The 25,954-nt window shown below is 41.6% G+C and overlaps 1 protein-coding gene across 2 annotated transcripts in view; it reads right to left on the bottom strand.

Moving 5' to 3' along the window:
- Positions 1 to 25,954, bottom strand: part of GABBR2 (gamma-aminobutyric acid type B receptor subunit 2) — a 353,790-nt gene that overhangs the window by 95,150 nt on the left and 232,686 nt on the right. For both annotated transcript variants that reach the window (XM_063130215.1, XM_063130214.1), the window contains exon 13: positions 14,607 to 14,729. In XM_063130215.1, the coding sequence (XP_062986285.1) occupies positions 14,607 to 14,729 (123 nt within the window). The remainder of the gene's footprint in view (positions 1 to 14,606; positions 14,730 to 25,954) is intronic.

A 25,954-nucleotide genomic window follows, 5' to 3' on the forward strand; every position in this document is an offset into this window, starting at 1 on the left:
TAAGTAGAGGACTGTCCTCTATAAAAGAAGACACATGGCTGCTGTACTACTGGCTGAAACCCTAGAGGGCCACTGCCAGCTGGCATAGATAAAAGTGAACTAGGTGGACTAATGGTCTGATTCATTATAAGGCAGATTCCTATGTTCCTAATCCATAAGTCAATTTCCTGCTACAAGGACTCAGCCAATGTTGTTCTAAGATGACAAATTAACTCACATTCACTTGCTAGGACTGCAAACCTCCACCCGTTAAAGTACATGTGGAACCTGCACTGATTTTAATGGAGCAGGACGTCAGCTATGATATTATACACAAAGTGTCCTCTAAAATGACCTAATGCTGGCCATTCTTGGAGAGCATACCCAGTGCTAGAAAGACTATGATCTTAAGCCAATCTGATTAGTCCAAGGCAATGCTTGCTGAGGGGAATAAGAAAGCCCAGGTAAGTGACTGGGAAAAGATGCTTGGCTGCCCTTCTTAGAACTGTCTGTGTTTTGTGAGTTTATTTATGCCATTTTAAATCTGTTTCCATGGAAACTGAAACAAAACTGGCCACCAGCTGAGTCAGCTTCTACTGTTGGCTTCCAGTTATCACAATGTCATCTGTTTCCCTAGAAACTGATGTAAAGATGATTTAAAAAAAAATAAGGGACACTGATTATTTTTATAGGAATGTAGAACATTTCTTTCAACTGGGTCCAAGCCAGCTTCAATTTAAGCAATTGCAGGTTTTGCAGGGGCTTCAACAGGAGCAAGACCAAACCTTTATTTTCACCCATCGTGGAATGTCTGCCAGTAGCCAGCAGGCAGGAGCAGCTGAAATGGACAGCTCTCACTTTCAGCTTCTGGCTGCCTGCCTGGCTCCCTCCCTCCTGAGCCATGGAATGGCTGGGTTTGCAAATGAGCTCTACCATACAGGCACATTAGGCTCCCAAGAGGACGAGAGCGATTCAAAAAAGGAATAAATGTGTATTTCAAAACAGATAGTAGATATGGATGGATGTAATGATATTCAAAGAACAAACTGACTAACAAGCTCTGACCTGCAGAAGGCTGAGCACCCTTAGAAACTACCTCAACCAATTACGTGCTTCATTTCATAATGCACTCTCTTTTGATAAAGTTCTCTTTAATCCAGCTGTTAGCTGATTGAATTGCCTGGCAAGTACAATTTAAATAATATATACATATGATTGGATTTTATGTTAATTGTTATTTAAATTTTAACCCACACGCGTTTGAACACATACGTGCTGGCATTTTTTTAAAAAACAACAACAACACTGGTTTGCCAAAACAGGGCAGTGAATCTAATCATCTTTAACTGAACACAATATAACTCTGTGCATAATGTGTTGTAATGGGAAGCCTTTGATATTAATTGGCTGAGCTGGTCCGATGGCACGAAATGCTATTCATGAAGATTAGAACTACTCAGCAAACAAAGCTGTCAGAACGTCTGCAGCCCAACTTCTGTGAAGAGAAAGCTATAACTTTGGCTGGGATTAAAGTCTCACGCAGTGCCTACGGACAGGAGTTGTTGTTTTTTTTTGGGGGGGGTTGATTTAGAACAGGAAAGACATCTCAGGAAAAGGTAATGGACAGGGAGAGCCCAATATATTTTGCTGCCTGAAGCAAAGGACTAGATGGTGCCTCCTCCATTCTATGAACAGAAGCTGGCTGGACTGGATTGTCAGTTGAATCTTACTTCAACACTGGCAATGGTACAGCATCTTTCACCACAACTGAGGGCAGTAGGGTGCGTTAGAGGGCAACGGCAAACAGAGTTCCACACCCAGCTCTTCTCTCCAGCATCTCACCACCATTCTCTGCCCAACAGCATCTGCCTCTCCAGGCAGCTACTTCACTCTGCCTAATGCAGCATGGAGATAGGACAGACATCTGTAGTGTTATCACACTGAGTATGGGGTAAGGCAATATTGCTTAATAGTGGGGAGGCCCAGGGCATGTCTACAAGGGGTGATATCCTGGGGATCGTCCTGGGATCGTTCCTGTGGGTCCATATGATGCACAGAGGATCCTGGGAGCAGTGACGAAAGATCCCTGCATTTCCCTGGGATATTGCCCTACATTTCTATCCCAATTTTCCCCGCGGTCCCGGGATCATCCTGAGACCGCAGGAGGTGTGGGCGTTCCTGGCTCCACGCTTGTAAACAAGAGGAGCTGGGAACCGGCCACAGGGCACAGAGCTCTTCAGGAGCTTTTCGATGGAGTGCTCCTGCACTCATTTTCAATAAAAACCAAAAAACCACAAAATGGTGGGCCTCTTCCTCCCGGGATGCCGCGCGCCATGTGTAACCTGAGGGGGAGGATCTTGCAATTAGAAAATCACAAGATTCCCCCCTCCCTCCCGGAATGCCTGGAGGTCTAGCCATGCCCCCAGAACGAAAAAGTCTCAGGTTTAAACAGCTCCAGTTAAACAGAGATCTCAGTAGACTTGAGAAATATCTCTGCCTAAGACCTTGATGAGTAGACAGCACTGGACTGAACCCATATTCTGATTCACTTTTAGCGAAGCATTTTTAGTACTGGTTGTCACTGCAATGCCCTGGCTTGCAAAGTTCAGATGGCTGCATTCAGCTGTACATTGATTAACTTGGTATAAGATGAACAAATTGGAGCAAAAGAGCCAAGGGCTAAAGTGAATGACGGCAATGTTTGCTCCCCCTGAAGAGCCAGCTAATTGGGACTCTGGTGGGGAAGAGCAATACAAATTGAAAAGCAGAATGAGTTATTCCTAAAACAGCTATCTATAATTCATAACTGAGGTCTCATGTAACCATTAATAAAAAATATCCCTGGGAGTATCTAAAATTATAAATGACCATTTTCTAAAACAATGTGTGTCTCTTACACAGGGTAAGTATTTTCTGTCTCATTTAGATGCCTAAATGTGGTAACGGTTTTGATCAGATGGTCACATGAATTCATTGGCTTGATGCTTCAAAAGGACGAACGTTTTCCAGTGTTGCAACATTGATTGGGATGTGATAAAGATATGTATAGAATCACTGCTAATTCAAGATGTATAAAGTCACTGCTAGGTAGCATGAAAAGCAGGGATGGCTCTCCCATGAAGTGGGGTGAATCCTCTCCCTCAGGTGGTGGAGAGGGAGGAATAGCAAGTTACGTGCTCCCCCACGGGTGCTGCCACCACCACTAGGAGCCCCCCCTGGGCACTGCTGGGGGCTGATGCCGGACAGGTGGATGCCCTAGAGAGTCCCACCAAACACTCTTCCATTGTGCATTTGCAGAGCTACTCTGGATGCCTTTATGGCTGAAGCAGCTCGAGAGCAGCAGCAGTAACAACAATGGTGGTGGCAATGGGGAGGTAGGTGGGAGATGGGAGACACAGTGGGGGGGGAGATCCTGGGGGGCACAGCAGGGGAGGCACAGCACGCAGTGGGGGTGGAAGGTACTGGGGTGGGGAGAGATGGGGGAGAGACATGGCAGAGGCATACATCTCCTACCTCAGGCAGCAGTAGAGCTTGTACTGGCCCTGACAAAAAGCCACTATTTTATAGCAAGTACAAAGGAATATTTTAATGTATCAGTGTGTGAAATAATAACTGGGTTTATAACTGGGCTCAAGTTAAAGGAAGCCAGATTCCAGCTGGACATCAGGAAAAACTTCCTGATTGTTAGAGCAGTGCGACAATGGAATCAGCTACCTAGGAAGGTTGTGGGCTCTCCCACACTAGAGGCATTCAAGAGGCAGCTGGACAAGCATCTGTCAGGGATGCTTTAGGGTGGATTCCTGCATTGAGCAGGGGGTTGGACTCGATGGCCTTGTAGGCCCCTTCCAACTCTGCTATTCAATGATTCTATGATATAGTAAAAATATGGACAATAGCACAGAGAAAGAAAATGTAGAAGAACTGATGTTCTGCGACTGTAAAGGAGCAAAGCAAAACTTTCACAGTAACCTACAATTTTCTCCCTTACATTCTAGTTTTACATGTGTAGGGAGTATTTTATGTTGGGAGCATCCCGACATTCACTCCCTGCACCTGCTTTAATCTGAAATGTGCAACTCATCAAGAGATCTGTCTCATGGAGCGTCTGCTTGTCTATTTTTGCTTCAATCCTAAGCATACTTATTAGGAAGAAGTTAAGTCAAACTGAATTCAGTGGAAACTTATTAACAGCTGGGCTGTTGCATTCATTTTCACAGATCCCAGTATACTTAAGGTCTCTCAAGTTGTGTTAACAACATTATCCAGCAGCCCAGATCATCCTGAGTAACTGGCCTTTACAAAGATATCTTTTAGAGAAGTATGATTAAGTGGGCTTGATACGGTAATAACTAAAGGAAATTAAATTTGTGAATGTTATGCAACACATCAGAACAGATTATTTCAATGGTCCCTCCTGACCTTAAAATCTGTGTAGCTAAACCAAGAATATTTCAAAGAACTGAGAGGGGGAATAACTCAGAACACCAACCTTTCACCATTAATTACCATATCTTACCCTCTAATGTCTCCACCAAGTCCCCTTGCACAACTTAAAACAACAACATACAAGTTGTGAAAAATGTGAAGTTTTAAATGATGATATACAGTACCATCACATACAGTTAACACAACACAAGAACAAACACATTCACCCGCAGTAAGAATTCTGGCAAGGGAGTATCAGCCTGGCATGGAACTGGATTTAAATGCCTCATGTCTTCATTCTGGCACTATCAAACTGATCTCTCTCCTCTACCTTTTCTCTCCACTTCACTTCCTTTGTGTGTCTGGTTTCTTTGTAAGCCTGAAAAAATCCTGAGCCTTTATTTTTATTTATGTACGGGGTCTAGTTATTGTGAGTCAGCATTACAGAATGTTTTTTTTTAATAAACGTATTGCTTTTTCATCCCACCCATCTTAGAAGCTGGTAAAAGCAGAGCAAATTTCAATTATGAAACTAAAATACCTAACGATAAAATGTCATGAATTTAAACACATACCACAAAAGCACAGTTATTAAAAAAAAGATAATTTGTGCCACCATGGGTTAGCTTCAGCATGAATTGAGTGACACCTTGTTTTTAAGTGCCTGCCCTCCATTTTGTCCACATATACTATCGACAATGTCTGTGTCAACCGTCTAGTTCTACCTGCTTTTCAGGATGTTACCGGTGCACTGTGAGGACTGCCCTTCCACAGCCTGGTTCCTATTAAAGAGTAACCACGTGAGTGAGAAAAATAAACACATTTCTTTCCCCCGCCAGTGTCACCCACTGGGCATTATGAGGCTGGTGTGGGAAGGAATGAAATCACTTGGTCAACCCAGGAGACTCCTGTCTAGAAAAGTTATTTTAGTAATGTGTGATTGGAATATGGGAAAGCGGCTCCCACAATTCCAGTAATGTATGAATCTGGCTTGAAGGAACAACCATGAAGCTCAGCAAACTCTGGAACACAACTGGGTTTCAGGTAATGTAATGAACACCCAGGCAGGAGCATACTAAAGTGGAGAGAGATACTCTCAGAAGTATCCAACCATAATGATAGTGTCCACATGACAGCCCAGGAACTGAAGGGCTCATATCCAGACTTGTGTATTAAATTGTGCAACTCTGCCACCAGACTGTTGGAATATACTGTTCTGAATATTCATATAGTTGCTATGGAAGCTAAGAATTTCTGAGCCAGCCTGAGCTGCTGCTCTCATTATCAGGGATGACATTATCAGGGATGCATGGCTGCCACCTATTCACATCTTCCCAGTAATATCTAATAAAAGAAATGTGTAACATGATGCTGTTGCATTCAATGTATCCCTGCCCTACTTCAATTAAATTAATTGACTGCTACTTAGTTGGGAAACGCTGAATGTGATAATGTTGTGGCATACATATCTTTTACCAAATATTACCAGGGAGATGCATGGGAAAGATGCAGGCCATCGGCAGTCATGATCTCCCATAATATCTAGTTAGCCCCTTGATGTTGGTGCTGAAGTCTGCTTAGACAACGTGTCTCACTGACTTCAGCACAGCCTGTAAGAATTATGAATATAAAAGAAGCCTTGTTGGTACAGACCAAAAATCAGTCTAGTCCAGCATCTCGCTTCCCATAGTGGCCAGACTAATGCCTCCAAGAAGCCCCAAAGCAGAGCATGAAGAGCAATGTCGCTCCTCAGCTACTAGTATTCAATAATGCAATGCCTATCAAAATGAAGTTTTCATATCATCATCACCATGACTAATATACATAAGTCAACTTAACCCCCATGAATTTGTCTAATCCCCCTTTAAAGCCCTCTAAGCCAACACAGTTCGTGGCAATGAATTCCAAACACCGGTTACACATTGTGTGGTGAAGTACCTTCTTGTGTCTGTCCTGAATCTACTACACAATCACATCTGTTTCATTGGATGACACCCACTTCAAGTATTTTGAGAGTGAGAGAATAAACATTCTCTTTCAATGTTGTCCATTTTATGCACACTTTTATAGACCTGTATCATGTCCCTCACACCTTAGCACATCTGGGGCCTAGAACATTAAGTGTACCAATTGCATTCAAGATGAGTTACACATTAGATACCTTGTTATTGGACACTGTATTTTATACAACACTACCCCTAAGCTTAGACTACTGTTGTCCCGAGTAGCTGTTTGGCAAAGTGAAAGCTAGACAAAAGGAAATGGAGGCATGAAAAGAGGAAAGGGGGGAAATGGTTATCATCAGGACCTCATGTACTTAATGTTAATAAAATTAAGCACCAAACCAATCTAAATTCTGTGTCAAAAAAAGCTGAATCCTTTAAGTTGTAAAACTGTATGAACGCATCTCTAAATTGTATGAATTTCTGTATGATTTATATGATGATGATGATGATGATGACGACAATGACAACCTCTTACACATGGCATCAAAATCCTGTCATCAGCCACGGGAAAACTACTTCAATGATCTCTCTGGCTTCTGAAATTTCAGAAGGCAATGCCCACACACTTTCAAGCTTGTATCTTTGTTGCTTTTAGAAAAATAAAAATGTAAAAAATATACAGGATTTCAACCTATATATTCAGTATATATTCAGTCCTGGTTATAAACCTCCATCTAGTTACAGGCTCTAGTCCAGGGATGAGCAACTTCAGGCGGTCCAGGGACCATTTTCACCCCTCAGACACGCCCTCTCCCTGTGGGCTGCACTGGGAGAGGAGAAAAAATAGAAATGAAATAAAATAAAGTTCACTGGATTGCCAGCAAACTTTGGAGGCAAACCACTCCATAGTGCCCAGAAGCAGTAAAACGGACAAATATAGCTTTCTTGAAAGTTACATTTGTCTATTTTAATGGTCCATAATGTTCGGAGTGCTAAAATGGACAAATCTAGCTTTCATACAAGCTAAAGTTGTTTGTTTTAGCACTCCATAGCCACTACAGAATGCATTTTTTAAATACATATTTTATTATTATTTCGGGGGGTGTTGTGGGCTGCATATGCCCTGTGGGACAAATATTGCCTACCCGTGCCCTAATCAATTGTCTTGGACTTGTAGAGTGATCATTTTTAACCAGTGTTATTATAGTTAGTTGGCATCCTTAACTTACGAATCCCCAAGTGTCCGTCCATCTAGGCAATGATCAGACTCAGACCTGATTAGCTTTAAAAAGGTTGCTGCTTCATGCATCTTCAGACCATGTTCTGGGACCAGCTTGCTAACTCATACAGACAAGCCACCAAGGCAGAGCTAATTTATATCTTTATAACAAAGAAGGGTTAAAAGAAACCAAGGTGTGCAATATCTTATGCTCACGTTTTCCAAAAAAACACCTTCTTGTACATGGAGAAGATACTTTCAAGAACACAAACAGATACACAAATATGTGTGCTGTCAAAGCAAAGCAAGGTGGAAAGAGAAACACTGGAAACGGGCAGGTAAAACAGCAGCTGGGAGACAGGTAATAAGTGCAGAAAAGATTAAAAGAAGAAAGTCATTCTGAAATGTTAAACACACTTCCATTGGCACACAGCAGTAGTACTTATAAATGGATGTAAAAGCCATGTTCAAAATACAGTTTGGTTAATATGCCTGAACAGCAACAATGAAGCTTTCGTGAACATTTTTAGTTGCGTTGAAACTAAACCTCATTTTTTAATTGTTTTTATGCATGTTTGGCAAAAATGTTTGCCCATTCATTTAGATCAACCTCTTTTGCTTTCACTCTTCACTGACTTCACTTGACATCATGTAGTTAAAACTGGGAGAGGCCCACTCATGTCAATGCTACATGCATTTCAAAGCTCTTTACTGTCTAAGTATCCTCCAGAAACTGTGGTGTTTGCCTGGGAAATGCATTGATGGCATCCACACAACGATTATAACAGGGGAATGAACATGTAAGTCAGGCTTCTCAAATCTAACAGTGGCAGGAATACGAGCTTTCCTGCAGTCTTCACAAAAAATAATGCCTAAATTGATGCTTACATTACAGATTTTCAGTTTCTGAAGAGATGCTATTCTTATTTATGTATGTATTTATTTAAGATGTTTATATAACACCTTTCTTTAATAAAAACTCCAAATCAGCTAACAAAGCAAAGCAAAAAAATAAAATCAAAGATAAAACAAACAAATAAAACAATAAAAGAAATAGCAATGAAAGTATCAATACATCAAATCAAATACCAAGTGGACAACAGAGTCGATGCTATATGAGTGATTCTGAGGAGGCCATTCCATAAATATGTCACTCTATTCTTGGTAGCCCCTCATCTAACCCCTGAAGGTGGAAGCTGCTGGAGAGGGTCTCTGAAGTTCACCAAAAGGAGAAGGTAGTCCTTCAGTTATATGTTCCGGGTCTATTTAGAGGTTTTTTGTTTTGTTTATCTCCCTTCCCAACCAATTTCAGGGGGTGAGATCAGCATCATTAACAGGGGGTTAAATCCAATGTTGCATGAACAGATTTCCACCCATGCAATGGGATTTCCCCTTGCTCTCTTCCGCCTGCAGACCCCCTCCCCCAATCTGCTTCAGAGGTTCCCCCAAACCTCCAGAGCAGATTTTGGGGACATGGTAGGGGGACTGCAGCGGAATGGAAAATTCACTCTGCCACTGATTTCTGTTCTGCTGACAGAAGGCCAGCATGGGATACAGCCCATGATTTTTAAAAAGTCACTGTTGCATTAAAGAAGAGGAAAGTGGTACTTTTGGTTTTGTGAGTGATTTTTTTCCTCCTCACTTGCTATAACTTGCATAGCTTACTTTCTTCAATTCCATAAATACAGAATCCTGTATAACACACACACACACACACAAAAAGATGGGGGGAAACACTGCTTGGGCTCATAATTATTAGCATTATGAGTATGTCAAGTGAAGACATAGATTTCCTTTTGAACCTTTTGATTTGTACAGCAAGTTCACGTCATGGCTTTACAATGAAAGACAGCGATTACATTTGATTCTAACAGCTCGTGCACATTATAAGAGAAGGTTCCTTCCCCTTTAGTGAATGGAAAAGATTAGTAAATAATTCACAAACTAGTTCTCGTAACGGAGTCAAATCAACACAAGCAGCTGGTGACTGTTGGGCACCCAACAGTAGGGATGAAAAAGACATTCATTCACATTTCTCCCAGTCCAATTCACAAAATCAGTGCAGTTATCCTTCTGTATTAACACTCATCTGAATGCTGGGAGGCAGTTCTCCAATCCAAAAATGCATACATAAATGTGTGTATTAGGGGAAAGCGCACACGAAATGCATATATTCATGAAAATAACACAAAAATGCACTGCAAAAGTGCACAAACTGGGCAAAATTGCATATAAAAATGTATTAGGAGAAATGATCATGTACATAAGAATGTGTGTGTGTGAACATAATCACAAAATCAGAAACTGATTGACAAATAGGATGGAATGTACTAAAGGCTGGAAAAATGAGCAATGGGAGAAAAATTGAAATTGACAGATTCGTCCAGCTGTGATTTCTCTCGTTCTAGTTCTCTTACCTTAAAAGATGGAGAAAACAAAAAATAGCCAGGAAGTGTTGCACCAAGAAAAGGAAAAGGAAAAAATGCCAACTGAAAAGTAACAATTAAAAAAAAAAATGAAAAATTATCCTCCTACTCAACGTGGATGATAATTCCCATCAACAGTTCTTAAAGTAAAAAATAATAATAATTACAATATATTTTTTACATCCAATGACTTGACTTGATTAATTGCCTATTATTTTCTATATTTTTATTTTAAATAATGAAATTGATTGTTTTCAGAATATTCAGTATAACTAACTTGCTTTATAAATTAAGTGCAATTAGTTAGTTTTAGGCTGCAATCTGACATCTGGGAGTAAGCTCCAGTGAAATCAAAGGGTCTTACTTCTGTGTAGAAATGTATAGGTTTGCACTGTTAGATGTACTATAAGAACATTTCCTAACCACCCAAAAGTTGGAAATCCAAATGTTATTTTCTTTAGAAAAATAACAATCCAGGTTGTGTATGTTAGCTTTGATTGTAAGCTTATTATCTTATTAATTATCCATATTCCCCACCCAGGAACTCCACCCATGCTTGATATTGATGTATAAAATATGCTTGTATCACTGAATATCTTTCCAACTACATTTTATCAAGGATATTATGACTTCTTCCAATGCAGCATATTTCCCCTCTCCAGCAGTTATCTCAACAAGCCTTGGATATTTATAAATTTGCAAGCATCTACAAATCCACTCCATAAGTCAAGAGAGCCAAGTGTCCTCAGGCCTGGGGCAAGCAGGACACCTGGCACCACAAATCTTTTACACTACAGTTTTTGAGCAAGTAAGAAAGAGCAGGAATCCCTTCTGAGCAGCAGAAGAGGCTTACACTGTTTCTTACCTTCGCCATACCTGCACAGAAGAGAAGAAGTTCCTACTTCTCTCCTATTCCCTCTATTGATGCCAGAGGATGTGGGGAAGGCAATTAATGGTGACCACAAATAAAGGCTGGCTAGTAAGCCAAGCCAACATGTGTAGACCCCTGGCCTTCCATCTGTTAGGATCCAGAGACACTTGAATGTTTTAAGAGAGCCCCTGTTTAGAGCAAACATATAAGGGCTGGCCCTTATATGTAATTTGAAGCATTAACTTAGGGCAACATCTAGAAGACTTTAGGTTTCCCAGCACTGCTTTGGCCCATGTTTAGAGCCATTAAAATTGAAATGAAACTGCTGGGAGAGATAATACAATAATTGGAAGTATAGTACGGCACCCAACTCTCACTGTTTTCCACTTCAGTCCAGGAAAACTGTGGAAATCCTGCTTGATGTTTGAGGTTAGTAATGGACCGGATGCATGTTAACAAACTGAAGCTTGAAACAAAGGAGACAAAGGTGCTTCTGGCTAGCAGAAAGGAATAGGGTTTCAAACCGTTTGGATGGGTTTGTTCTCCCTTTCGAAATGAAATTTGCAGTTTCGGGATGCAAGTTGTGAAATGCCATTGTCTGAAATACAGCTGTTTTAGAACATGAGAGCGGCCTTCTCTGTAGCTACACCTAGACTTTGGAACTCCCTGATGTTTTTTCATCTGAAGATATTTTTGTTCCAGCAAGGCTTTGACCTGCTGGATATTTAATCTAATTTCTCATTGTCTTGCTTGTTTTAAGTCTGATGGGGGGGAAAGAAGGGTATGATTGTATATATGGAACTGTTCTAAATACAAATGAAATAAATTGAGAGACCTATGTTGTAATATATGTTAAAGGCTGTCCCCATTGAGAACTGAAGGATCACAGGACCATTATGCTCAACAATCTAATATTATGACCCTATTGAGACAACACGTTAAGCCACAATGGTTAAGCATTTTGAGCTAAACATTAGGGTTTAGTGTATCATGTGAACCATGACATAGCATGTCATATGAACCATTCCTAACCATGGTGGCTACATAACCACAGCTTAAATATGCTCACTAACCATTTGCTGAAAAAGAGTTAGTGGCCTAACCATGGCTTAGTGTGTTATCTGAACAGGCCCAAATGTGGGCAGTCCTACCAGGGAGTTAAATTTTGGAATATTTACAAGATCAATGCAATAGTTCAAATCCCTATTAAGATATTAATATACTGGATAGTCTTGGAAATCACTGTTAACAAGTCCATCAACACTTCACTATAAAGAGATAAAAATAGTAACTTATGTCCCAATATTATTGTGAAATCAGACAAGATCAATGTAACAAAAGGGTGTCCAAGGTGTAGGAGCTTGGGTAACATTATTTAGAACAGAGATGAAGGGTAGATTCCTGCATTGAGCAGGGGGTTGGACTCAATGGCCTTTTGGCCCCTTCCAACTCTACTATTCTATGTTTTATGATTCTATGTTTTATGATTCTATAATGTTAGTAGCCCATAGGCTAGATTTATTATTTAAGTAAAGCCATTATCCGAATATATGAATGTAGGAACTTGTCTTATATACAGAATCTGAATAATGGCCTCTGATACCAAATACTGTATCTGATACTGAAAGTAGACTATAGACACAAGGACTAGTAGCCACTGATAGCCTTATCATCCATGAGTCTGTCTACCTTTAAGTCATACAAATTGGTGGCCATCACTACACACTGGGGCAGTAAGTTCCATAGTTTAACTATGTTCTGTGTGAAGAAGCAGTTCCTTTTATCTGTCCTGAATCTCCCATCATGGGTTGATTCTGTTTTCTAGTATTATGAAAAAGGGAGAAAAATGTCTCTATTCATTTTTCCCACACTGTGCATAATTTTGTACACCTCTATCATGTCTTCCCTCAATTGCCTTTTCTCTAGGTTAAACAATCCCAGATGTTGTAACGTTCACAGGTGAGTTGCTCCAGCCCTTTGATCATTTTGGTTGCCAATTTTTGCACTTTTTCCAGCTCTACAATGTCCTTTCTTAGGTGCAGTGACCTGAACTATACTATGGTCACACCATAGATTTATATAAGTGGAGTATGATCTCAGCAGTTTTGGTTTTAGTTCCTTTCCTTATTACACTGAACATAGAAGCTGCCTTTTTCACAACAGCTGCATAGTGGGTCAAGATTTTCAACAAGTGTTGAATGGTATCTGTCCAGATTGGCAATAGCTCTCCAAGTTCTCTGTCTATTGAGCTATTACCCTACAATTTTGTCTGATCCCATGTTGCCTTACCAAACATTTGCCCTATGTTTTGATCATAAACAAAAGAAAAAATGTTTTCAAGTTGCAAAAGATAGCAATAGTCCACATTTTTAATGTTAAATCTCTCTTCAGTATTTTTGTGTAACCTTCAAGCTATACCTGTGTGTATGTATCTCATGAATGTGCAGTCCTTACTGTTAGAAGGTTTCAGCTTTATTACAGTGCCTGAGCATCTCTCAGGAGGCAGTTTTGTATGGCGAAGGCCTCACAGACCATGACTGGAGAAGTGACCCACAAGGACACATCTCTGACTTAGAAAAATAGATGCATACGGTATGCAATAGGAACAGGCTAGTACAACTTATAACAAGTATCTGATTTCCTTCCCAACCACAGAAAATGATTTAGAATTGTATCTCACACATCTCTCAGTCTCAAGTCTACAATACAAGCTGCCGTTCAGAGAATATTGTGCAGATTCTCAGATTATGATAGCCTCTTACAAGCACTGAAACAGCCATCATCTCCCATAACATGTACTAGAGGTTCTCAAAACCTACCAGGCACACCTGAAACCTTACAAAATGCTGTGGCTTCAATTAACGTTTTGCTTATAAATTAAATACACGAAATAGGAATTATGATATACCAACTCAGAAGATACAAGAAGCATGGGTAGCTGCATTTACATTAATGAAAAAAGTATTTTTCTTACTGGTAGACAAACAGTGTGTAACAGAAATTCTATTCTAAATTAATGCATTCAACATATTTCACTTTGATGCAAAGTGAAATATCCAGAAATTGTACACAGAGAACTGCCTTTACTAAAAAATATGGCCTTTTCTCCTGCTTCCAAGATGTTCGATTTCATGAAGACCTTTCTTCTAAAAAAGGTATCACACTCAACTGGGAAGTCTGATTAGTCAAGCAGCATACTATGAGTCCTGTCATCCTTGACCTTTATATTTCCAGGATGACCTTTTTTGGGAATGTCATTAAAGCAGGACAAGTCATTATGGGAAAATGAACTAGGCTGAGTAAAATAATAGATATTGGCATTACAATACCAAAAGATTTGCAATAGCAATGAAAACTTAGCTCTGGATATAGTGATCTTTTGAGAAGATGATTTTATTTTAATTTTATTTTATGTCTAGCTTGCATCAGTTCCTCATGAATACTGTTAATGGAGTCTGAAAATCTATTATTTATTGCAACATCAACTCTTATAGACTCTTAGCAGAGAACTCCCCTGTGTTTACAACATTACTGCATCTAAAACCTCTTAAGCATGGCAGAGAAGCAGGACTGTATTTACAATGTAGATGCAATTTTCTTTTGTCATGAATAGTTTTTCTTTCCTTGTAGTCCACTCAAAAAATTCATCCCTGACCTCTTCTAATATATTTTCATTAATTACCTTGCATTACCATCTCCAACAGCAAATGGGAAAATAAGTAGCGGTTGCTGTGACATACCTCCATGTTGTATTTTTCTACTGTCCTCCTCAGGGGATCAACAACTTGCCAGCAAATCAAGATGCAAAGATCTATCAGCAGCATCCCTCCAACTATTACCATCAATTTCTGGTCCTTAATGATCTAGGAAGAGAAAAAAAGAGTCCATAGGAGGGTATTCCCATATAAGTCTGAGATTCCTGCGGAGCCTTTCTAAATGGCCATAAATAAAGCTATGCACCGCTGCTAACAAGGCTTTTTAATTATGCATAGAAAAGATCTTTGTGATACTGGAAGACAGGGAAAGGTCATCTTGCAAGTTACATTTGCTTGCTTTCCTGCTTGCCTGCCCTGTCTGAGGAGCACAAACATCTAAATCATACAGAATGAAGACAATTGAACAACTCAGAATGTAAAAATATTCTGCACACATAAAAAGCACACAGATGCTTTTGATGCTCATGTTTATACTGAAATACATTCATGACTGTTGCCAGCCGAAACTAAAGTTAAAGTAACAATTCAACTTCCTTTATTTACAGACTGCAATAACTGAAAGGCAGAAAGCCAGTGTGGTGTAGTGGCTAGAGTGTTGGACTGGGAGTCGGGAGATCCGGGTTCTAGTCCCCACTCAGCCATGGAAACCCATTGGGTGACTTTGGGCCAGTCACAGACTCTCAGCCCAACCTACCTCACAGGGTTGTTGTGAGGATAAAATGGAGGAGGAGGAGGATTAGGTACGCTGCCTTGGTTTCCTTGGAGGAAAAAAGGTGTGATATAAATGCAATAATAAATCAATAAATATCTAGTGACACCATCCAGTTCCATCTCCATGAACTGATTTATTTATTTATTTATTTCATTTCTATACCGCCCAATAGCCGAAGCTCTCTGGGCGGTTCACAAAAATTAAAACCATGAAGAGCATAATAAAAAAACCAACAATTTAAAACACTGAAGCAGGATCTTCATTTTTTAAAAAGCAAAATAAGGGACCACATCACTGCCTCACTCACATTCTTTGTCACATACAGAGTATGGGGAGACGCCTCACTTGTGCTGGGGGGTTGGTATAATGTGAGACATTGTTCATCCCATCTCCCATGAGACATCAGCAACAGACAAGCGTTCAAGCGGGTCAAGGCCTTGCTTGGCACAGGATGTCAGGAAGGTCTGATGCAAAGTAGTGTCTCTTATGCATTGTCTCCTCATACTCTGGGGTGTCCTGCACAAAGAAAACTATTGTGTTTTCGACATTGCGGGTGGTAGCTTTGGAACTGTCTGGACTTCAGCAAAGTCCAGCTTTGGCAACCTCTGGTACCAGCCATGGGACTAAGGTGAAACAAAACGTTGCTGTAATCAGTGAAGGAGATTTCTGAAGCATGAATATAAGCTTTTGTTAAAGACGATGGAGAGGAAAAACTCAGTTGTTGCAAAGCTGAATAGGAGAAAAAACAATAGACTATGGACTTGCCAACCTTTCAAAGAAAATTTAAGAAGCAAAATAAGTAGGCTTCACAGTGACAATGATGAGAAAAGATGAAATAGTGCCATGAAGGAAAGGTGTCATTTAAATAAAATGTATTCTCTAGAAATTTAAACAGAGAAAAGCAGAAGCCTGCCAATTTAAAACAGGGGTGGGGAATCTTTTTCCTGTGGAGGGCCACATTGCCTTGGGGGGCATATCCTACTGGTTTGCGAGGCTGAAGCCGGTGGTACGGTCACTACTTATGCATCGCCAAAAAAAGAGAACAGAAAATGACACAACTTTGCCTAAAACTTGCATGTGCTAATTTATGCAGAGAGATTCCATGTTAGAAATAATTAATATAATTGCATTTTATTTTCTCCCTAGTTCCCACAATGGGGAAAACTGTGATCAGGTGACCTGAGTATCTGTTCAGTCTGCTGTTGACAGACAACTTCAAAGCCTCCCCTCTATGTTTAAAACTAACCCGGAATGGACAGCCCTTCGTAGCTTCAAATAGAGGATTCTACTCTGTAAAGTAGAACATACGGCCATGCTTGCCAGCTGTAGGAAGCCCCCCTTTCTGACTCTCTTTCTTGACACTTCCTTCTTTCTCTCCCTCCCTTTTCCCCTGCCCCATCAAAGAAGGGACAGATCACTCTAGCAAGAGATCTCAACAGTTTGATTGCAGAGGGGGGTTTTTTTTGGAAAAAAAAGTTGCACAAAATTATGTCAAGAGCTGTAGGTTGCCAACCTCTATTTTAAAAGGTTACATTTTATTTTCTCCCTAAATCCCATTTAATAAAGTATACAGATATAGTGTTGGATACAGAGTAAGTCAGCTGCACTTAGATCCCACTGAAACCAATGGGGCAAATTAGTAATTACTCAATTTATATTCCATTGATTTAAATGGGAACTACATAACCGCAAGTAACGTACAATGTAGCTCTTTACATGTCTATTCAGAAATAAGACCCAGTGACTTGAAGACCCAGTGATCTCATTCTGATTCCAATGTAATCCTACTTGATAATAAAATGCTGAGATTAGTCTAAAAACACATTATCACATTAAAGAAAATAAAGTAACTTTATCTTATTATTTGCTCCAGAAACTAAAATGTATCTTTCACAAACTAAGCAATATACTGCAGGTCACAGTTACTATGAAAATTCAGCCAAATATACTACTAATTCAAATACTATAATTTTAAGTAGTAGGTTCCTATTTTTCTCATTTTGAAGTAAGCTCTACAATACTGGAAAAAAATTGAAATGTAAATTGCCATATGTTGGTTCATTTTCAACAGATGGTCTCTTAATAGTGCATTTAGTGGCGGTGCTCATTTTATTCAACATGGAGATTTTTACTTCTATAAATTCATCCCCATCCCACCCCAATATGCATGAGAAAATCAGACATACCTTTGAAGAACATATAGTATTTTCCATAAGGATAGAGTGGTTTCAGTGTACTAAGAAAACATCTGGGGTTGTGATCTTAAATTCAGTCCTATTGAACTCACTGTAGTTACCTCTGAGTAGGGTACTAGCACAGGACTGAAAGTCAAATTAGTATTGATGGGTGAATCTCATTAGTTCCAATTCACTAATAATGTGAATTTATCAATTAGCTTCTAGGATCTCCATTACATGTCTGGTTTGAAATCCAATTGTTCTGCTAGGCTGTGGCACCTCCTTAGAGACCCTCATGCCTACTCTCTCAGCTTGGATTCGGTTCTGCACACTACTTCCTGAGCCATATTGCACAGAGAGCCTCTAGATGTTCCAATGCACATGCAGTGGATGCATCCAGGGTTGCACAGTAACCGTAGTTCTTATAAAAAGCCCATCTAGACCATAGCAAACCTGGAGGCCTCTGGATAGGTTAAGTGATGGGAAAAACTACCACAGAACTGGTGAATACCCTAAATTTCATTTGTTCAGGCTTCTGTCCCACCTACGGCTTTGGGTAGCTTACAACTGCAATTTTATATTTTTAAAACTTAATAGGGAGAAAAAAGAAGGGATAGAGATTTCTACAGCGATTCACTAAACTGCCCTTGCACACACACACACTGCGTTGGATTCTGAACAGAGTTTGTACTGATTAAAAAAGACAATCCCAGCAGTTGTCAGTCACTTGTCTATTGCGTGCAGCCAGGCTGCTTTGACTTCATGGCTCAACTGAAGGCATCACGTTTCTGAATTCTTCATACCATGGTTAGAAGGTCAGGAACATAGTGTGGGCTTCTACTTGCAAACTTTGGGCAGAATCTAACGGAGCACCTATGCCCCTGCTGATTCTCCTACGCTCCGCCAATTTCACTGTGCAAGCGGCTCCACCACTAGCGGAACATGGAATGAGCTCCCTAAGGAGGTTCACCTGGCACCTACACTATAGTCTTTCAGACGCCAGGTGAAGACCTTTATATTCTCTTAGTATTTTAACAGTCTATGAATTAATTTTAAATTTGCATTTCTGCACGGCTGCTGATTTTATCCTGGTTGTGCTTCTATATTGTATTTTATATCATGGTTTTATACTGTTTGTTTTGTACTTTGAATGGTTTTAATTTTTGTGAACCGCCCAGAGATCTTCGGCTCTTGGGCGGTATAGAAATGCAATAAATAAATAAATAAATAAAACATTAATTAAGTGCTTTTGGGACAACCCCAAAGGAGCAGAAACACTCGTTTCCGGAAAAAAGGCAAGTCAGCAGAGCTTGTATAAGGGAAGCTCCGCCAACCTGCCTCTTCTCAGAAATGAGCATTTCTACTCGTCTCGGAGCTTCTCATAGGAAGTACTAAGGGCCTTGCTAGACCTGCCTCAGAATCCATGTGGGAGGAGCAGCCAGCCCGCACTAGAAGTAGTGTGGGCTGTCGCTCCTTTCCATACATCAGATGCGACGGGGAAAGGAAAGCCCCGTCGCGTCCTCCATTTTTAAAAAAAAGTTAAAGGGGTCATGTGCGCAGGAGTGCACCAACGAAAAGGTAAGTTTTTTTTTAAAAAAAATAAAGGGTTCCCTGCTCCCCCCTGCCCCCTGATTCCCCCCACAATGTCTGATACCCCCCGCTCGCCCCTTTGCTCGCCCACTCACTCCGTCACTCGCCCCCTTGCTCGCCCCCTTGCTTGCCCGCTCACTCGCCCATCCACTCGCCATGTCCAATGCCCCCTCCACCACCACCCCGGCCGTGATTCCCCCTCTTGGCTCCGCTCTCCCCCATCTCTCCTGCCGGGTCCGCTCCTCCCCCCCTGGCCCCCATCTCTCCCCCCCCCCCGCCATTCCCTCACCCCCAGCCGGATGGGCACAGCACTCCTATGCAGCGCTGTGCCCAGTGCACGGCTTCTCCCGGCTATTCGTGAGTAAGCTGCGTAGCCAGGAAAAGCCGCGGAACCAGTTAGACTTTCCGCAGCCCCAGGCTCACAAGTGGATCCGGTTATGCAGCGCTTAGGGAGCGCTTAGGGAGATTTAGGCCGTTGCTAGACTAGGGTTTAGCCCAGCCTGACCCCAGGATCCCATGTACGTCATCTGCACACACAAGGGTGAGCCCGGGTTTCAGCCCGGGCTAAACCCTAGTCTAGCAACGGCCTAAATCTCCCTAAGCGCTGCATTCCACTTGCACAACAGAATTATCAGGCCCCACTGCTTCCCGAGGGGAATTGGCAAGGCAGAAGGGACTTGGTGGGGGCATTGGATTCTGCCCATACATTTCCCCCCTCCTTTCCATAGTTTGCCATAGTTTACTGTTAGATTAGAATTGGATTTAACACTAACCAGGACTGTCTGAAACCATAGTTTACAAACCCACTTCAACCAAGTTTTCAAATCCTGTTTTGGGGGCAGTCCTGGTCAGCATTAATCTTTTTTTTCCCCATTTAAAAGATTTATATCCCAACTTTCTATCATCTAGATCTTCAAGATGGTTCACAAACATGTTTGAACAAAATTGTTTTCAACCTTAGGAGTAGCAGGATCGCACACATGAAAATCTTCAACCCTAGAACAAACCTGACAAATTCTGAACAATTATTTTTATGTGGATCCAATCCCCTTCAAGAGGCCACATGCTCCTCTAGCATTGCACATGATTTCAGCTATTCCTTTTGAGAACCTGAACAAATTTCCTAAAGTATCATTGTAGGGTCTCATTTCTGTCCTTTAATCAGTCCTTTAATCACATAAGTCTTATGTGAACCATCCTCAAGCATGAACTTCTGTGTATTTTCTCATTGCAGCAAAAAAAAATTTATGCGTTTACAGCAACCTTGAAGTCACAGAAGATGCAGTGATAAAAAGCATTTTTTGTGCCAGCCTTAAGCAATGCAAGGGCAGAGGAGTAATTCATGCATTTTCACAGAACTTAGGTGCAGCAGTCTCTAAACATACATATCTTGTGAAATTATTGGTTTGTTTCCTAAAAAACAAACCAATAGTTTGTTCCTAGTTCTTCAGGAAATAAACCAATAACTACGAAGGGTACGTTTACCGTAGTCTGGATTCACATGACATTTATCCTAGTCAAGAGATGTTAACTGTTTCATATTTTGCAGAACATCCAACACAACAACACCTTTCTTATTTCTTAATAGAACATAGTGGACCATAGAACTAGATTCTCAATAGTGCTGCAAATCTTCCAGGGGAGAGTAGGAAGATGGAGAAGAGATGAGGGCTGCAACTGCTGGGACTTCGGAAATAGTATTCATATGCTCATAAACTAGAGAGACTAGGTTCACTCTCTATTTCTGTGAGATCCTGAGTAGGAACTCTGTGTCATATCCAACATTAGTCCTACTTAAAGTAGACCCATTAAAATAAATGGGACTTAAGTTAGAGTAACATTGGATACAAGTCTCTGTAAACAGCAGCTGGATGAAGGCATTGTTCAAAAGAAAATGTCCATTTGGGTCAACTGCTGGAGCAGATGAGCAGGAGAGTGAGGATGGAGAATGAACTCAAAGGTCACCCAAACAAACTGGCAGGCAGTATTTATGACAGACAAAAGAAAATATTTAATCACATGGCACATAATTAACTTATGGCAAGTGTGATGGCAAGTGATGATGGTCATTAGCTTGGATTACATTTAAGTAGGATGAGACCATTTCATGCAGTCTAAGCCTATCAATTACTATTACATGAAAGTTTAACAGAGGCCTTTGCTAGACCTACCTTAAAATCCGGGCGAGTTCATACTTCCTGTACTGCTCTGTTCTGTAGGCACCTTCCCCAGCTATCTATCCGCTCTTCATTCTACAGTAAGTTAAACTTGACCTAATTTGCGTTACTACAGTCAGATTTAAAGAACCCCAATGTTATGTGAATATTCTGATGTATTCTGCTCTGGTAGGAAATCCTATGTCACCATCACAATTATCAGGTTTGCACAATCTGCATGGCTTAAACAAGCTTGTTTAAGCCACGGCGAATGCTTTTGCGCGGCAGCTGCCGTTTGTCTACCTGGGCACAGCTTATCATGTCATCCGAACCAATGTGGCATGGCTTGTTGGAGGGGCAAGCAACCTTCAAATAACTTAACAGCAAACCATGGGTTCTCAGAGGGTTGTTTTCCCCTCCAGCAAGCCATGCCACCTGGATTTGGATGACACAAGTTGTGCCTGGATGGTAGGCAAATAGTGCTTGGCATGCACCATGGCTTAGACAAGCCACCCTACCTGGTTTAAGCCACAGTGGTTGAGCAAACTGGGCCAATAGGTACTTAATTCAAGAAATACTTGAACCAACTGCAAATGAATATTATAGAGCTGAAAAGGTAGAAAAAAGGAAAAGAGGCATTAAAATAATCAAGTGGCCGCTATGAGGAAAGGTTAAAATATCTGAGACTGTGAGGAAAAAGAACTTTCTTCTGTTTTTGTATATAGTTTGTTTTTGTGGATGTTATGAGTTAAAAAAAAATTCTGTATTGTTGGCTAGTTTCAGCCAAAAGGTCAAAAGTTTACGGCCGCAATTTCAGCAAATTGCTTTTTATACCACCCCACTCAGGAAAAAGTTTCCAGATTTTTTTGAGTGGGGGGGAACCCAGCTCAGCTCGCAAATGTAAGCCAAGTTAGGGCCACTGTGGGGATCCCTCAGGCCCCAAAAGAGATGGATTTCCCAGTGACAGACATCCCTACCCACTGCCCCAATGCTTATATCTGTAGCGGGTTCCTACCTGTTTGTTCAGTTCTCTTGAGACCACCAAAGCAACTTAGGAACTGAGCAAAACCTTGGTATCAACATCAACACCAAAGTGGGAGTGATGGTTTAGGTTGTGTGACTGCTGAGATGCCTACTTGACAAACTACAGTTACAGGTAAGCAACCCATCTTTCTTTTTCATAGTATCTGTGCATCACACACATGGTTGAGTAGCAAGCTGACTTCCTGGAAGTGGGTTCGGTGTCCTATTGGAAAATGGTCAACTGCCAAAGATCAGCCAGCTCAAGCCCAAACATCCAGCTTGTAGTGTCTGATGACTGTCAATGGCCTGGACCACGTAGCTGCCTGGCACATGTCTGGAAGAGGAACCCCTTTGGTAAATGCTACTGACATAGCCACCACTCAAGTAGAATGAGCTCAAACAGTCTGAAAACAGGATTCCTGCTAACTCATAAGCCAGCTTTATGGGGCTCACCACCCAGGAGGTGAGTCTCTGAGATGACACCAGCAAGCCCTGTCACTTGTTTCCATAACATAGGAACAGTCACACTGTGACTTGTGAAAACTCTCCATCTGGGATTTGTAAAATGCCAGAGCCTGCCATACATCTGAAGGATACAGACGGGATTCAATAGATGTTGAGGCGATGGAAAAAATGCTGACAAATAACATCCTGATTCAGATGAAAGTCAGAGACAACTCTGGGCAGAAAGGTGGAGTCAGGATGATGCACCATATTGTCATGATGAAATTATAGATAAGGTGGATCAACTTGCAAAGCACAACGTTCACTAGACCTCCGCATCAAAGTAATTGCCACTAGGAAAGCCTTCTTCCAGGAAAGTAGTAGGAAGTCTACTATAGCTAGGAGTTTGAATGGCTTGGTAAGTCAAAGTCTGTAGAACAACACTCTATGGTAGAACCAGGCACTGGATCAGAAGGGTGAGATTATGCACTCCCTAGAGAAATTGCTTGACCTGATGGTGTGAGAAGATATACACTCCGTCCACCAGACAATGAAAAGCAGAAATTGTCACTAAATAACCCTCAGAGAAGGCAACAATAACCCCTTCTCGTGAAGGAATAACATAAATTGCAGTGGTCACTGAACTGTATGGAATCAAGGAGAGTTTTCAAAGCTACACAAAGACGCCCACTTACTGGTGTAGAACCTCCTTGTAGCCGGTTTACATGCTGCATCAAGGATGCACTGACCCACCTCCAGAACAACCCCACAAGACTGACAAGATTCTCCATGCTGCCAAACAGAGTGTGAGCAGATGTGGAGGGTGGATTTTGCTTTGGTCCTATATCAGGAGGTTCAGGATTGATGGGAGGCAAATGTACTCTCTGTGATAGATGAAGAATGGCAAACCAAGGTCCTCTCGTCCACCATGGGGTGAGGAGGATGTAGTTCGACTGTCCATTCTGATTTTTGCTATGACCTTGGTGAGGAGAGAGAAAAGTAGAAAGTGGTACAAAAATGGGCATGTCCACTAGTGTCATGCCTAGCCTTGGAGACTCAGCATCATAAGAGGAACCAACTGAGGAGATGCAGGAGGCACCCTTCTAGACTGACTGTGAACAACCAGGGCCATCTTGCATTTCACCAGAGAGCTCAGAGTCTGAACAGAAGCAGGGTACTCCCATAACTCCCCAGGAGAAACATTGATTGAAGAGGCTTACTCATCTGCCTTCGCTGAGGTGCTGTACTTGGCTGCAGTCAAGGTCTTCTCAGGAGGAGATCTGAAGATCCTTAACTGGTTGCAGCTGGGGGCTGAGTGGACTCAGGAACATACAGCCTTGCAAAGATGTGACACCTTTGCTAGAAATAATCATTTGTGCCTAGTTCTGTTTCTTTGCCAGCTTGTTTCCGTGTCCCCTTGCTTCTTCTGGAATTTATGACCCAGACCAGCTACAACCTCACTTAACTGCCTGCTCTCTGTTACTCTTCAGGCACTTATCTCTTCTCAGGCTCTTGGCATGCTTCTCTCAACCATATTACTAATACCTCCTAGGCTTCGTAATTCCAATCTCCACAGTAACCAACCCTGCATTTGTCTTCTTCGTCCTCCTCTGTCAGCAATTAGCACACAGCTGACTGGGACGGCTCTCAAACAACCTCAGTCCCGGAAGGGCAGTTCCAGAGCAGGACAACTAGTACAGAAATGCATCCCCTATGATCCTGAATCCACTGCTGCCCTGCTTGCAAAAATGCCTGCACTTGGTGTTCACTGCTCATACAAACAGATCTATATCCACAGTGCCCCAACTATGAAAGAGATTGGAGATTACCGATGGAGCCATGCTCCACTCATGACACATGGAGCAATTTCTGCTGAGGATGTCTGAGGCAGTTGTCTACGTCCACTATACATACTGCTTCCGGTCTGATACAGCGAGTAAAAGGTTGTGGTGTTGTCGGATACCAAATTCCCTCTCATAGTTCCATTTTGAATAACCTCAAGGCCTTCTCAACAGCCAAGAGTTCTAAGAGGCTGATAGCCTCTGACTTGGTCCATCTGTGTTGAACCTCATCCTGATAGAGAAGTGTCTGTTGTCAACATCCAAAATGGGAAGGTAGAGAGGAAGCGATGCCCTGGAGAAGATTGTTGGCATCTGTCCATCAAGGCAGCATTGCAGCCATCTCCTTGGGGAAATGCTTGCATGTTCAACATGTGTCCCAGGTCAGGTTGAATATGTGGATGAACCAATTTCGTAAGGTTCTCATCTGTAACCATGCCAGCACCACCGCTGCAGTTGTGGCTGTCATCAAGTCCAGCAGTCTCTGTACCATGAAACAACGCTGATGCTGATATGCCTTGCAGAAGATTGGGGGAAGAAAGGCATGCCCCAAGTGCAGTCCAGTATTGCTCTGATAATCTAGATACACACTGTGTTGGTGTCAAGTGAGATTTCTCAACACTGGTGTAGAGACCACGATCCTGCAGAAGATGGCAGGTGATGGACATGGGCTTGAGGATCCCTGATCTCACAGACAGAACCAATGAACAACCAATCATACACAGACATAGGTATTACTAAAACGTAGGGATAGGAACTGGAGCCATGGGCAACTTAGTTGAGGATGCTTTCTTTCCATTTATCTCTAACTGAGCCTTTTTAGACATCTTTTTGGCCACAACAATATTTCGTGATTGGCCTAGTGTCAGCAGGTTGGTGCTCCCAATATTAGAAGTGGTTGGAGGCAAGGGGAACGTCGACCCCGGAGCCATTGAAGAGTCCCCAATCAGATGGGGTAGGATCTTTGATCCCTCAATGGGGGTATGTGTCTTTCGACACCTTTGACATGTTACCTCTGACAGCTCTACTGCTTGTAAAGTTTTCTCCCTGAGCACAGCTTGAAGTCTCGTAGGTTGATTGTGCCTCACTTGCTTTATGAAGTCTTGACAGAAAGAACAAGAATCCACTTTACGTCCTTCTCCCAAACAAAAAACACATAGACTGTCTGTTGGAGGGAGTTTACTGACACACTGGTCGCATTTATGAAAAGGGGCGCAAAGGGTCATACGTCCACAGGTGATCGCGAACGAAAATAAAAATGCAAAATCAACTGGGATAGTTGAAAAACAAGAAGACAGAAAGAGGAGAAAGAAAGAAAGAAAGAAAGAAAGAAAGAAAGAAAGAAAGAAAGAAAGAAAGAATTAAACTCAGCAACTTCTAATTTACGTCAGGAAGAAGCAAACCAACATAGAAGATTCTCTATGAGGCTGCC

Source organism: Elgaria multicarinata, chromosome 7 (assembly GCF_023053635.1).
Source record: "Elgaria multicarinata webbii isolate HBS135686 ecotype San Diego chromosome 7, rElgMul1.1.pri, whole genome shotgun sequence".
In the NCBI taxonomy this organism is placed as follows: domain Eukaryota; kingdom Metazoa; phylum Chordata; class Lepidosauria; order Squamata; family Anguidae; genus Elgaria; species Elgaria multicarinata.